Source organism: Eleutherodactylus coqui, chromosome 1 (genome assembly GCF_035609145.1).
Source record: "Eleutherodactylus coqui strain aEleCoq1 chromosome 1, aEleCoq1.hap1, whole genome shotgun sequence".
Classification (NCBI taxonomy): Eukaryota; Metazoa; Chordata; class Amphibia; order Anura; family Eleutherodactylidae; genus Eleutherodactylus; species Eleutherodactylus coqui.
In genome coordinates this window covers 200203976-200220016 of record NC_089837.1, presented here as the reverse complement: position 1 = coordinate 200220016, position 16041 = coordinate 200203976, and the positions used below count along the sequence as shown (strand labels likewise).

The 16041-nt window shown below is 41.3% G+C and overlaps 1 protein-coding gene across 2 annotated transcripts in view; it reads right to left on the bottom strand.

Moving 5' to 3' along the window:
• Positions 1–1806: 1806 nt before the first annotated feature.
• The window catches only part of LOC136629380 (T-box transcription factor T-like), a 17147-nt gene continuing 2912 nt past the window's right edge, over positions 1807–16041 (bottom strand). Inside the window, exons 3-9 of one of the 2 annotated variants that reach the window (XR_010792939.1) lie at positions 15552–15686; positions 13471–13532; positions 13318–13379; positions 13020–13196; positions 11089–11221; positions 5886–7091; positions 1807–1899 (exon numbers count right to left, since the gene is read on the bottom strand). Coding sequence is in view for 1 of the 2 variants with exons in the window: in XM_066605415.1 (XP_066461512.1) it covers positions 6827–7091; positions 11089–11221; positions 13020–13196; positions 13318–13379; positions 13471–13532; positions 15552–15686 (834 nt within the window). In the remaining variant the exon portion in view is untranslated. Of the gene's footprint in view, positions 1900–3693; positions 7092–11088; positions 11222–13019; positions 13197–13317; positions 13380–13470; positions 13533–15551; positions 15687–16041 lie in introns of those variants that run through there. The other variant, XM_066605415.1, reaches the window with a different exon arrangement.

Genomic DNA, 16041 nt, shown 5'->3' with positions numbered 1-16041 from the left:
TGCTGCCCATATGCAATGTATAGCGTATGGACAGCATATCATGCGCTGCCCATACAAGTGTATAATGCTCAAGCGGTTTCTCTTGCGTATTAATATGCAGTGTCTACATACCGGTGTGCAAGGATCAATGAAAATACTTTGCCTTCCATTGACTCTATTCATTGCGTATCACGCGTGCATGCAACGGTGAAAGCACGGTCGTAGACATGAGCCGCCCTAATGCTGTTAAAAAAAATGTATTGTAAACTCTAATCTTCATTTATCCAATTTTTGGGAACATATAACATTTTGATTGATTTTCATTCCATTTTTTTTCTTGAGGCAAGTTAACAAAATCTGCAATTTTGGCATGTTTTTTACTTTTATTTTCTATGGCTTTCACCTGCAGTATATATAATATATTAAATTAATTCTGCAGGCTGGTATGATTATGTATTACAAAATGTATATGTTTTTTTTGCGTGGGGTACACTTTTTCATACTTCAAAAAAAAAAAAAAAAAAAAAAGATCAACGGTGCTATGATTTGTATTTTTGTTGATCCATGTAATGTTTTGAGCACTTTTTATTCTGTTATTTGGTAAGGCAAAATTAGCTATATTAACCAGGTTTTTTATATATTGTTTTTCAGGACTGCACTCTGCAGTTTAAATAGTGTACTAACTTTTCTCTCTTTTTTCACATAGTAAAGAGGGAAAGGAGGGGTTTGACGTTTTTATTTTTTTACTATTTGTTTGTACTTTTTAAACTTTTTTTTGGTCTCACTGGGGGACTTGATTATAGCAGCATATTTTATCATTCTTTTAATATTCTTTTAATTAATATTCTATACTTCAGTATAGTAGTGCTTTAGAAAAGCCTATTAAAGGCTGAGCCTCATAGGCCACTGTAGTTGGCAGACACGAAGGCTATATTGAAGCCTCCAGGTGCCATAGCAACCCACCGAGACCCTGCGATCACATAGCTGGGGTCCGATTGGTGACAGATGGAGCCCTCTCCTTTTATCAGCCTGTGGCAAGGGGGGTACTCTTGTCTGCAGGATCGCTGACTTCTAGACCGGAATGGGCACCAGCCGTGTAGAAACACTCTCTGGAGACATGAAAATTTCTTTAATCCTTGCTCCTGCCAGTCTTCATTCACGGCACCAACAACATAACAGAGTCCAGATAACGTACTTCAGTACAACATAAAATCCATATATACACACCCCACCTGGGTGCTGAGGTTAGGGGCATCACCCTGTCAACCTCTTGCCTTTCCAGGCCACCAGCCTGCAGCACCTCACTCTGCTGCGCTGGTTCTCCCCCTCACTCTTTGGCAGAAACTGGCTTTTATCTGGTTCCTGCTCCACCCCTTGGTTAACCCTCGCAATAGAAGTCCTGTCTCTGGCCTTTACAGGCCCTTCTGTGTACTGCACTACTACACAGCCTTTTACATGCCACATTCACTCTGACCGCAGCGTACAAAGGGTTAAACACCAGGGATCCAGTATGAGGTGTAGTCTTGTGAATGAGGCTGAATACTGGTCAGTGTGCTGATGACAAGGCAATGTGAATTATTGGAGTTTGAATGACACATGATAGTGGATGGGACATTTCATTTCTGAAGTTCAACATTCCTGGACCTCAGCGTTCACAATGATGGGATACTTCAGAGGGATAATGCACTGTGCCATCAGGTCCAAGTTGTCTAGAATTGGTTGGAGAAGCGTTCTGGAGAGTTCCTACAAATGGTGGTGCTTGCATGTTTGCCCAACATGAGCCCAATCAAGCATTTCTCAAATGTGGAGGAGAGGTGCATTCGTACCCAAAATCCTGCACCTACAAATTCTATGGATGGCTATCCGAATGGCATGGCTCAACATCCCTCCAGACGTCTTCCGTTTTCCACGTCAGGTTTGCTAGAATAAAGTCAGAGCAAACCGTAATTAAATCCAATGCCTCATATGTAACATCTTTAATTGTAGTCGTTCATATTCCTCATCCTTTCCTTCTGGCCCAGACTAGCTTCCTCCACTTATGATGTACTTCTGCAGCTTGCTTCCCAGGCTCCTTCCTTGTACTCCACATACTTCACATGACATCCACTGATTGGCCCCTTGATAGCTCTTATGCCAATTTACAAACTCGCATGTCCTATCTTTTCACAATCCTCGGAACGCATCGCCCATTGTTTTCAACGGACAATAAAATGTGCCCACGAGTGCGATGTGAGGTTTTGCATTGAAAACAATGGGAAACACTTGTCGATCCTCTAAAGCGACTGAAAGCCACACCAGAGGATCACTACCTCACAGAAGTGATGAGAGGGGTTTTGACAAAAAAACACCTCACATCAGTGTGAAAACATGCGAGATCACTCTCGCTCATGTGTAGACAGGTGACAGGTTCCCTTTACATGGAAGAAGTACATCAGATGAATCAATGTGAGTTAGGCTTCAATACAAGATACTGTAGATAAAAACAAAGTGTCATGTTCATCATGGCTCCTGTAAAAAAGCAACCAATAAGACCGGCTTTACAAGGGTGAGAAAATTAGTGGGAGATTGGGGCATTACGAGACGCACAAATCTCGCACGAATATGAACACCATTCTCTGACTTTGACTGGGCTCATACACATGAGCAATTCCCGCAATGCGGGAAACAAATCGTGGCATGTCCTGTCTTTCTGTGTGCTCTCGCATCACAGCGCCTATTGATGGGGCCAGCGGCAGCATCACACCACGTGCTAGGTGCACACCATACAAGGTCTCCCACTGAAAACAATCCCAGAAGTGATGCAACCAGGTTATGAAACAAAAACTCCTTGCATCTGCATGGAAAATGCATGTTGGAGAGCACAAAACCAGGCTGTGATACATGACCCGATATTGGGCTCACCTGTGTGAAGTTACCTTACAGTGTACATAGGTCCTTAGAAATAAATTGCATTGAGGCAGGTTAGCATAACCCCAGCATCTTTAGATTTGAGCCCCTCAGCAATATTGCGCACCACTATTGTCACTGGGTATTTTTATGGTAGATTGTAATATTGCAGACCATCATCGCTAATATTAGGCTATGAGTATTGCATGAAAGTTTTCAGGTTTACTTCTACTGATTCATAACGCTAATGATTCGTATACATGACCCCAAATATTTGTTTACACTCACTTTACACTGATTGTCCACTAGGAGGCACTGTGACACAATAAAAGAAATTAAGACTAACAGGTCCTACATTCAGTCAAATTTGTATAATATGGTTGACAGAATAATTTAGCAAAATTTGAGTAAGTGTAATACTGAGTGCCAGTAACATGTAGCAATGCTCAAAAAGGGTTCAGCATGCATGGACAAAATAGCTGCAACACCTGTAGCTGACATAAAGTAAGCACAATTCTTGCATTATGAATGTTCCCCAATGTGAGTGGGAGTCCAGCCTTACAATGAGCCAAATATGATTTGGTAATTGATGGAAGATGTACAACTTTGTGGTAATTTACTGAATCTGCTATTTCTCACTGAACAGTGCTGAATAGAATTCTAAGGGTGACTACCCACTACAGTTTTTTTTCACTGCGAAAGTCGTAGCGTTTTGTTTTCTGCAGGGGTCTATGGGACTTGTAATGTTAAAATCGCAATCGCGCAAAATCGCAATTTACCGCAAAATTGCGATTTTACACGATTGCGATTTTAACATTACAAGTCCCATAGATCCCTGCAGAAAAAAAAACGCGGCGAATTTCGCTGTGAAAAAAGACTGTAGTGGGTAGGCACCCTAAGGGATAAAGGTTCTGTCTCTAGGAACATCGCAAATTTCCTAAATCATTTCAGTATATGTTGCACTAAATTGCTCAATGTACCGGCCTTTTTAACCTATGTTTTGTCTGGAGGTTACTTTCAAATCTGCTTTATTCTTCAATTTACTTTGGTCAGCTCCGTTATAGGAACAGAACAATAAAACACCAGAGGAGAAGCATTCACCACATATCATACCCGAACAGCACAATCTGGCTTCCGGCAAAACAGCCAAAATTTTCCTGTACAAAACAGTTTAGTATGCAGCGCTATTTTGTTTGGGATATTGTCCCGGATCTACGCCAAAGACTACAGAGTCTCCGCTGCAGATGTGAATGTGGCCTAAAAAAAACATTTATTCTTTATTATCATAATACTTACTCTGTGTCCCTGAGATAGATACAGTGCTAACATACTTAGCCTAAATATTGAGCGTAATGGCTTCTTCAATCAGGCATTTTGGGAAATCAATAATACTGGGGACTAATTAAGCTTCACAGCCTGTAAAATTACGGTGCGGGTATGTCCCACACCGATGGGAACAGTCCCAACAATGCAGAAAACTCCAGCAAAATGTACTGAGACGCACAATAGCCTGCAATAGTGTAGTGGCCCAGAGTTAGGCTCCCTCCAGCATTGAATCTGTGGTTTTTATGTTTGCTTCATGTCACTGTTGAGAGTGATGTATGGATGCCAACAGGTCATAAAAGAGTTAATGTCTGGAAACTGTATCAGTCTAGTCTGGTTATGTGTATTGTCTGTCCTAACCTCTGTGTACACGTGTTAGAGAGTGTGTCAGGTGTTAGGGGTAGACGTTAGACTGTAAAGAAGAGTTGGGAAAGAGATATGAGTGGTGTCAGAGTTGTTAGTGGTGGAAGGTGAAAAGAATGGAGATGGAGGAGAGACGGGCTGCCGCTCTTGCCGAGTAAAAGGAAACCACGTGTCCCCGGTTTTAAAAATCACTTTGTTTGTGGACTTGTCTTTATTCAGGGTGAGTGACTTGTCACTGGTCTAGGGACACTTGTGTCACGATGACAATTAGAGCTATTCTCTGGTAACCAAGTTTACCCAATCTTATCTTCCCTGCTAGCGGCTGCACTGAGTTACTCTTCGGCCTTCTGGGAAAGGAGACGGTAGAGCCACTGTAGATTACTGCCATCTTTTACCCCGCTGTCTGCCCAGCCGAAGCCTTGGTTCTCGGCCGCTGCAATAGTGCTCCCTATACAGCACAAATATGCTGCATTATCGCGAGCGTATCTGCGCCTACACTCATCTGCAGGAGCCCTAATGGGGGTTTTCCATCATACTAAGTAGTGTCTCACTATCTTATTACTGTTTACTGATTTAAGCTGGTTTCACACACGTGAGCACGATATCGGACCATGAAACTCGACCCTATATTGCCCTCGCAAATGTGCGAGGTAACTGCGGATGCTTTACGTTTTTGTGTCAAAAACGCCTCACATAACTTCAGTACAGTTGCAATCCTCTGGCTAGGCTTTTCAATGGGAAACCTCCCAACACGATGCCATATCTTTTTTTTTACAATTTTTATGTCCCTGTAGGGGACTTGTACAATCAAACCTATGATCGCTATGATAAGGCATTGCAGGACTTCTGTCCTGCAATGCCTTATCGCTTGTATTAGCGATCATAGGCACTGGCAATGAAGGACACCTGTAGCTGGCGTCCTGTTGCCATGCCAACCCATTGGGCTGTCCACGATTATATCTACATAGATTGTGGCAATGAAGGGGTTAACAGCGGGGGTCGCTGCTTCGATGCACCCCCGTTGTTGCAGCAGGAGGCCGGCTATCAGTGACAGCCGGCTCCCGCTGCAGGATTGTGCGGGATCTCTTATGATCCCATGCTATCCCTGGGGCGTAATTGTACGTCTTGTTGGGCTAAGTACCCCTCTTCCATGACGTAGTTACGTCCTGTGGCGGGAAGGGGTTAACCAATTATACCAAACAGGTGATACTGTCAAAGCTGATGCTGGCATGGATATTACACAACTGAAAGAAGCAGTGCAAAGCCAAAAAACATGTAGGGAACTCGCGTTTGTATTGTTATGTACACTGGCCATGGTCAACACTGTCCTTTACCTCCTCCTGCTTTCAGTCATGGCCATCGCCGTGTCCTCTGTGGGATCTGCACCAGACGCTGCACCTCCTGTTAGCTTCCTGGTTTCCTTAGAGTGTGAGCCCATGGCCAGTCCACCTCTTAAAGGGCCAGCAAACACATCCAGCTTTTTCTTCCCCTGCCAATCTATACTGGCCTCTGGCTATTTAATGCTTCCTACTCTACCAGCAGGTGTCTAAGCAATTAGTCTACTAGTATACAAAGGTGTTATACTGTCTTCTGTTTTCCTGGTTTGATCCATACCTGACTGACCCAGCTTTTCCTGATTCTCCACCCCCAACTTTGGCTTGTGTATTGACCACAATTTCCCTGCCAGCTGCTTACCCTGAGCTTCAGTCTGTTTGTCGGATATACAAGACATGCACCTGTCCTGGCCTCAGCTTTATTCCTCGACTATATCTCTGTCTATACCTTCCAGTACTGCATTATGGCATACCTGATCAAGTTGCCCCAGCTGTCTCTTAACCTTAACTATTTATTGGGTAGCATTCTAGGGTTCCATGCAAAAAAGACTAGATCCCAATTGGTGGGTTAAAGGGTAAAAACTTGGAAACTCCAATTGCAGTCCTGAGCTCTAGCCCTAAGTTAAATTGATTTAGAGGGGCCAATGCATCCATGTCCGCTGCCATGACATGTATCTTCTACCAGAGAAATCCTCAAAAACAAATATTTTTTTTTGATAAATAATTGCAAATAGTCTGTTTTGTATTTTGTACATTATACATTTCAGCTGATCCTTATACCTTGAGCTTTGCAATGTATTTTCTCAAGATATAGCATACACAACCTGTCTTTCTGTATCTACTTTAAAATTGACTCAGTATGTTAATTATATTAAAATGTTCATAACAGCCAACAGTTATTGACCAATTTCAATGTCCATAAAATAAATTGTCCTTTGCATTTACAATGAAGGCGGTGTAACCGATGCCCATGATGGCGCCAGTCTGTCGTGTGCTGAGACATCATACTGATTGTCTTCTATGTCTGTGCTTTCACCCTCATATAATGGAGATCCAAGCGGGGATGAAGGAACGATCTGATTGTACGGTGTATAGTGAGCAGAAGAATTTCTTATGTACTGAGATCCAAGTCCATTGGCCATTCCTCCTGTCTGTGTCAATGATCCAATAGTGCTGTTACTCACAGGCCATAAGCTTGGATACTGACTGCAAAAAGAATGAGACATTGTCTTATTAATATGTTGCACATTATGTTTAAAAATATACAAGGCACAAATGAATAATATAAAGCAATGAAACAGTGCTATCTATCTATCTCATCATCAAAGGCTATCACTCTTGGCCGTGCATGATTGCCTTCCAAGTATGGGGGCTTTGCGGTGGGTCCATAGATGACTATAGGGACCTATTATTGATCCGCAGGTTCTTTCACAATGGGGACATTGGTTTCCAAGTGGAAGACGGTTCCGACAAGGGTTGACGTGACGTGCTTTCCTCTAAATACGTTTTTCCCTTTTGCCCTCCATTTGTGCTTTTTCGAAATTCACAGCACTGCTGGTAATGGCTGAACCCCAAATTGAGCGCTCGAGGGCCATCTCTTCTCAGTTCTCAATGCGTTATGCCACAGTTTTTAAAGTTAGCTTTAAGCCCATCTTTAAATCTCTTTGGCTGTCCACCAACATTCCATTTTCCATTCTTGAGTTCAGAGTATAGTAATCGTTTTGGGAGACTGTGATCGGGCATTCACACAACGTGGTCAGTCCAGCATAGTTGATGGCGAAGGGTCATCTCTTCAATGCTGGTGGTCTTTGCTTCTTCCAGAACGCTATCTATCTATCTAGTCTTTTTCCTACTGAAGATTTTATGCCAGTAGGATTCAAATGCATATTAGCAACTGTCTTATAACCAGTTGGGTGTCCTACGTAATAAAGATTCTGTTTCAGAGGAATGATCTGGAATCTTGGTCTAAGCCAAGGCATATCTCTGAGGGTTGATTATCAAGAACATCTCAGGTATTAGTAGGGAATTCATAAAAGAAGAGGAAGAGGCAAGAAATGAAGTATGACATGCTGAGGTCCCTTATGTCTTCCTGAAAAGCAAAAATAGCCTAGTACCCTGGTAGCCAAAACATCTATGAAATTTTAGATACTTATTTTTTTAAAAAGACAAACATATTAGAGAAGTGATAGTTTGATTGACGAACCAGAAAAATTATACCTGCAGGCTTTAAGCTCTAAAAGCTTGGAAAGTATATTTTTTTCTGGTTAAGCAACACAGGTATCACTTCTATAACATGTTTGACTTTTTATACAAAAGTAGTTAACATCAAATATTCTTAGCAAAGAACTCAAGACAGAGGTGGGAGGAGGCAATGAATAAATATAATGTGGTATTTGACTGACAGGTTTAGAGTTTCATATTATTTATGGGTTAGTGGCAATATTTAGAGGGAGAAAGCAGGTTCCTGTAGGAATCATCAAGAACAAGGGAGGTCCAATAATTCTATACATCTGAATTGGTAAAATCTAAGAAGAATATCAAGGAGTACATTAATTTTTAGGATAAAGACATTTAGTATTGCTGTAAAAATTACTATCTTCAGGTATTTAAAGCTAACAAAGAATTCACTTTAGCAGTTAGAAAGGTTGGAAGATGTTTAGAGAATTGTGAAAGAGATCCCTACGTCAAAACCAGCTGGATCAGATAGATAACCACATTATGAAGTGTGGACCCACTGATTGACTCCATTGATATATGGACAGTTCTGAGGCGATTCCCCTCTTGTAGAGAGGACATCTGCAGAGTAAGAAACACCTTACTGTCTCTGCTAGTCCTGGTATTTGGCTCAGAAGTTAGAAAAACTGATTGGGCGAGAGGGGGTAGTGGTGATGGCAGTGAACGGTTCTGAGGTATGGGGAGCAGCATCCATCCTCAGCTCTCTGCTACTTCTGCATGTTAGAGTATGTTCCCACATTGCGAAAACTGGTGTGGATTGTCTGCAATGGAGAATCTGCACCAAAATCCACATCAAAACAAGACAAAAAATCCACACTATTGGTGCAGATTTTGACACGACTTTTGATGTGGATCTACAGCAGATTTCACGTCTTCAACTTAAAGGCTAAAATCTACTGTAGATCTGCATTAAAAAAGCGCATCAAAATCCACACCAATGTCACAGATTTTGACGTGTTTTTTGTTGCAGATAGGAACATACCATAGGATTCCTTTGCTCATGATGTGCTGCAACTGAGAGCTCAGGAGGAACATACTGTCCCTGGCATCTGCCGCTAAATGAAACTCATCCGAACTGAGCAGGGAGAACTCGGAAGCTGCCCTTCTTGGTGAGATTGCTTTCTCAGTCTCTGTATAAATAAATACTCCCCTTATGTAGCATAGAGGATATTTATTTCTATAGATGATAAAGTGTCAAAAGCCAGAGAAAGATGTAAGGAAACTTCAGTTATAAATTAATCAAACTGTATTTACTTTCTTTACACTAGAAGTCTATGATTTGCTATGCTTTTGTCAAGACAGCGAAGGAGGATCTGTTGTGCTTCCGAACTGAGTTGCTTTATGGCTATATCTGGGGGCATTCAAGGGTTTTCACCCTTTAACCCAGCCAATCGAGACCTGATTTTCACCTTTGGGCACCTCTAGACTGTGACCTCAAAAGTAGTCTCGATTAAGAGGCTGCTGACACAACTTGGTCAGGTTTACCATAACATAATGCAGAGATGTGGTCATGAAACAGAATCAAGGTCAGGTCAGGCTCACTACTTTCAAAATGATGATTCAGGCCAAGGATCAGGGCAGGCAGCAAATAGAATAAATATGATTAATAAACTGAGGTTAGGAGCATAGAAGTTTGGAACGCTTAGTGGAGCAGGCATGGATTAAGCCAGGAGAGCAAACAGAACACTATAATGCTTTTGCATACGAGCAAAAGTAATTGCTCAGGCATCCTTTAGTGAAGAACAGTGCCTTACATAGACAGGAGCTCATCCGGATTGGCCAAGAAGTACAAAGTTGGGAGCATATGTTGGCCCTTTAAAAGGCAAGCCAAGCATGTGTGCACCCTTCAGGCAGCAGTGACAGCAGGACTAAAATGTAGAAGGGCATTGGTACCTGGACCACAACCACCAGGGAAAACAGGTGATGGAAGTTGGCAGTCGCGGTCCCGATTCATAACAGATTTGTTCAGTGTGTAAGAGCAATGAATAACAGCCTTGTTAATCAACCATAATTTTAAAGTTTAATAAATAAAATAAAACTCATGTCCAATATGAGTATACATAAAATTATGCTTTGTCAGAGCGCAAAGGTTTATGGCTGTTGTGATTTGCCAAATACATATTACCAATTAAATGTTTATTTCAGCTTGTAAAGATTCTGTAATCTTGACTTTCCCCAATGGAACAATAAACTATCCGTAGTCTACAAAGGTGGTCAGATAACTTTTAGCCAAGCATCCATTTTTCTTTCAATATAAATGGACAGAAGCAGCTGCCAAGCAACTCTAATATCACTAATCACCTGGTGGAACAAATGATCACACAGGTTAAAATGTATCCTTGTCTTTTAGTTCTGACAACAGATGTTGAGTGATCATCAGGCAGGTACCACAGACATGATACAGATCCTCCCAAAAACTCACATGTACCTTCAGCTTAAATGTAGTCTATGAAAATATTTGTATGACACTGTTAATGAACTTTTAATATTATGTATAAAAGCCCATTTGGACACATCTTTTGAGCGATAATCGTTGTGTCTAAACGCGCGGCTATCACATTGTTCATGCACTATTCTCTAGAAATCACCAATGACTTATCAGTGCTGCACGCTGATTTTCTCACCGGGTGGCACTAATAGCAATCTTTCAGGTGATATCCTGCTGGGACTTCCCAGCAGGATACCAGCTGAAAGCTCCGAGAACAAAGCAGCTGTCAGCGTTCCTGCTGTTTCTCGGAGCTATTAGCTCAGTGGGACACCGCTGTTAACTCAGAGAACAATGCAGCTTTTTGCATATACAAAACAGCTGCTTTTCTCAGACTTATTCTCGCTCTGCCTGCATTTAAGAGTTATGCAAAGATAATCACTCAAAACTGTCATTCAAACTGCCATTTGAGTGGTAATCTTTCGGTATAAATGCATCCTAAATTCTGCTCAATCTTTTCAGTGTTAACATATCAATACATACCAAGAACTAGATGGAGTGCCATTTGAATGGTTTAATGATAACATTCCGTTGTGAGTTTGCATTTGTAAGCCAGGCCAGTGCTCATTTGGCTGAAATACGGAAAGACACGCTGAGGAATTCTCTGTGTAACAAGCTGTAGGAAAACAGTATTTAAAACCAGTTTAGAATTCAGACTGTTACAAAAAAATAATACAAAAGTCATACGCTAACTCAGTGTCATTGATACTCTGTAATGAATGATTGTATGTATTGCATGCGTGTATTTCTTGGTATTCTAGCTGTACAGAATAGTAATCCTCTAGCGTATTGGAAATTTTTTGTTTTTTGTGTCCTGTTTTTGTTTGTCGCACAATAGTTAATGTAAAAACTACTGTATCTTCACATATTTGAGATGTTATAATTTTAGGCTATATAATCTATTTTTGTCATTAATGCCCTTCGAAGCAATGTGTCACGTTTTATCTACTTCTGTTTATGCTGAGAAAGTCAAAAATAAAAAGTTATAGTTTGAAAAAGAATAATAAAAAATAATTTGTTATATTAATCCCTTAAGGACCAAGCGCTGTAAATTTATGGCGCTTGGTCCTGGGCTTCAATCCCACCCGATTCCAAAAATACGGCATGGGATTAAAGTCTCTGCTTCTGCAATCCAGTAGGAGCAGGTCGGGTTGTCAGCTGTTAGTCACAGGTTAGAACCCGGAGGAGAAGGGAGAAGCCGTTTTTAACCACTTCTGCCTTCTCCTTTCCATGGTACATAGCGCTCAATGAGTGCTATGTACTAAAAAGTGAAAGTGGAAGTGTTTCTTCCACTACGTAAGCCGGTGGTCACAAGACCACTGGGAGCCTCTGGCACAGCAGAGCTACAGGGTCCCAGCAGACCCTGATCAGTTCTGACAGTGACTATTGTTACTACTGGGGGATGTTTCTCACTACTTGCGGCTTTGATTTACGCAACCCATGTGGGAGATCCACAAATCAAAGCCACCCATTGGGATGCAATTGCATCCACAAACTATTTAAAAGCATGCGGGTGCCGTTTTCTCCCAGCATGCGGATCACACGCTGCGGGAGAAAATCGCAGCATGCTCCATTTTGACACGGATTCCATGGAACGGCTTTCATTGAAGTTAATGGAAGCAGTCATATCCTCAGCACAGCCACAGATGTCATTGTGGCTGTGCCATGGATCTGGGGGAAAGCAGAACATAAAAAAAGCACTGCAAATGCAGTTGCCAGCACGTCCAGACGCATCTGTCGTGCTAAAGAAAGAAGATCCAGCCGGTACAGATGAGATTCGCGCTGGAGCCGGAAAGGTAAGAAAACCTTTTTTCCTCCCAATGGCCGCGGGCATGCAGGGATTCCGCTGCGGAATTCATCAGTGGATTTCGTGCATACAAGTGGACATTGGGCGTTAATATCCCCAGCAGTCAGAAAACAAACACTGATGTTACTGCTGCAAGTGCTTTGTAGGTGGGCATTCTCACTCAAAAGCTCACCTCTCTATTCATTGAGCTGCCCCACCACTCAAATTGACAGCTGTCTCATGGTTGGTGGCTGCAGCTGTCAGTCAGAGCTCTGGAGCACCTCAGTGGACACAAAGGAGAGCACTTGTATGAGAAGTTGAACCTACACAGCGCCTTCAGTCTTCAATGGTAGTGACATCAAAGTTCATTTTCTGCCTGCTGGGTACCCTAAAAGCATTGAGAGAGGTACCTTTACACCTCTCACTTCCCTGACTCTATCCAGCACCATCAGCAGTTTTGCATCATTGCAGTTTTGACTTCTTTTGATCAGTTCATAATCATAAACAGCACCTAAGGATGCATGGATTACTTTACTGCTGCTATATTTCTATGCAGTGATCCTTTCATCATCTCGTTTTTATTATCACAATTCAAAAATATTTATTCTTTCGGAAGCTAAAATCTTACGAGGCGAGTTATTTCTGTGCATATATGGACTTTGATAAGGCGACACTCTGTGATTTCCCAGCGGCGTATATCTTTCACAACCATGAGCTGAGGGAAGGGGTAATGGAGTTCCAAACTGAGAATGGTGATTGGTAGAAGAGCACAGTGAGCTGGAGCCAGGAATCAGCCAGCTGCCCACTGAAAGACACAGCAAACACCCAATTAAGTTATCGTAATTCTATTAGATTTTTTCCAGTAATGAAGAAAATCAGTAGCAATTATTTACGATTCATAATATTAAGATAGTATTACGGCTTACACTGATTATATCCAGATTGCTGATTGTTTGTAGCTTCATCAGTGAAGTCTTTGAGATCGCTCCTGTCAAGTGTCAGAGACTGAATTAATTGTTCACTTATGTAATTTAAATGGACATATTAAAGTACAGAATACTAAGGTCGTACACACTAACCTTTCTTTTGCATCAAGGAAAGCCTTAGCAAATGGGTTGTGCTTGATTTTAAGGGTTGTTATCTAACACCAAAACAAAACAACTAATCAGATGCTTTCTCCAACAGCTAATTATTTGGGCAAATATCAGTTATGTTTTAACCATTGATTTCTTATACAACCTCCCCAACCCCCCCAAAAAAGCCACCATAATTACAGAAGATCTGTTATGTATTAATTTGTGCAACAGAACCCAGTGCATAGTCACTGTACTTCCAGTGTGGGGACCATAAGGAAGCCTGCACAGTTGGTTTAATAGTGTCCTCTTGTTGATTGGCTGACAGGGATCATTTCATTGGCTTTCTGACTGATCACTTTCAGCCAATTTTACCTACCAGTTTAGCGTAATTTGTAAAAAAAGTATAGAAAACGCAACTAAAACAACATTGTTTTGTGGGTTATTGAAATTGGTTTGTTGTAATTAATCTGACAAATTCAGTGTGAAAAGCCACTTTGGGATATTTTGGGAACTGTTTCAAAGACAAAAGTGTCTTGTTGCCCAAAGCAACCAATCATATTACAGATTTCATTTCTAATTAATAATAATCTTTATTTGTATAGTGCCAACCTATTCCACAGCACTTTCAAGCATAGGAGAACACAGACAATACAACATTACATGTGACATACAATCAGTTTGAAATAACCGGGTTGGGGGTGATACAGGAGGTACAAAAGGGTGGGGATGAGCCATGGAGGAACACAGGCAGTACTGGAATTACATGTGGAAATGAGTTATTAGGAAGCAAATGGTGTGTGTGTGTGTGTGTGTGTGTGTGGGGGGGGGGGGGGGGGGGTAAGGGGGTGCAGGGGTAGAGGTCGTATGTGATAGGCAGGGTAGAAGGTGTGGGGAGCCATAGGGAGGGGCAGAGAGACTAGGTCAGGGGATTTGGTATGCCTCCCTGAAGAGATGGGTTTTTAAGGCACGTCTGAAGTTTCGTGCATCGGGTAATGTGCGGATGTCTTGGGGTAAAGCGTTCCAGAGAATCGGTGCTGCTCTGGTGAAGTCCTGGAGGTGAGAATGTGAGGTTCGTATTAGAGGGGTGTTTAGTCTGAATGTGTTAGCGGATTGGAGTGTGCGGGCTGGGTGATGAATGGACAAGAGGGAAGCGATGTATAGTGGTCCGGCGCCATGGAGAGCTTTGTGTTGAAGGTGAGGAGTTTAAATTTAGTTTTGCAGTGCATGGGCAGAGGCGTCTGAGAAATGATTGGATAAAAAAAGGAGCCTAGCTGCTCCAATTAATATGGATTGGAGAGGGGCGAATCTGGTGCGGGGAAGGCCGTTAAACAGTGAGTTGTAGTAGTTAAGTCGGGAGTGGATGAGGACGACAACGAGTGTGCTTGAAAAATGAAAGCTGCACTTGATTGGTAGATATGAACAACAAAGACACTTTTTTTTAGAGAGTTTCAAAAATGCTGCCCAATTTCTTTTCCACAAACAGTGTAACTCTTGTGTCTGGTATTGAAAGTTAAACCCATCCAAGTTAATGTGGCTGAGCTGCACTACCAGACATAGTCCACAGCCATAAGTGGTTTCTGTGAGACAACAGCCACATTTTTCTATCCCCATTCAACCCTTTTAAATCAGAACTCTTAATACAGTAAATCCCAAGCATTAGGAAAAAATGGTAATTGAGCTTTTAACAGTGTGACGTCTGAAATGAGGAGAAGGCAACTAAGATTGTTATGGCGAGATGTCTGTTTTTCCAGCACACATATGTGTGAATTTTCAGAAGTAGGTGAGGACTTAAGGGTGCAGCTTCTCATAAACTACACCAGCACAATGAGGAGCTGTGAGTAATCTCATGACATTTTTTGACAACTATGACATTTTTAAAAATCACTTGTAAAGATATGTGTATATAAGCAGAAGAAAGGGGTAAAACTGTCTAAATGTGCCTTGCCTCTACCATATAGAAAGCTAGATGGGTGGATTTATGCTCAATGTACTAATGGTAGTTAGTAAATAAATAAAAATATTCAGCTACATAGATAGACCAGCAGACAGATAGATACTGTAGACAGATATAAAACTATCCCCACCTCTTCATTCTGGTAAGCGGTCACGGCAATAAATTGTGTCTCTGGAAATGAATGGCTGGTGATCATTTTCTGTGGTCCCCCAAGACGTACTATATGGATTCTTGGCTCATATTTATGTAATGAATTCAACATAATCTAAAATAAAGATAGCACATTGTTATATATATATATATATATATATATATATATATATATATATATATATATATATATAGACATGATGTTAACATATACACAGACAGCTTCCTAAATATCCATTAAGCTGGCATAAATCTATTGACATATAATCCTTTCTCGAAGGGATTTTCTCACCTTTCTACACGTCTCATGTTACATATTGCACTATTATGCTACCATTCAGTTTATTTTATATTGATGTTATATTTAATTCTCCATTCATATTCCCAATTTTTCATGTCATTCTAAAAATTATGAAAAGGCATGCAATTTTATTTATTCATATTATATAGTTATCCCTCTACAGAGTCAA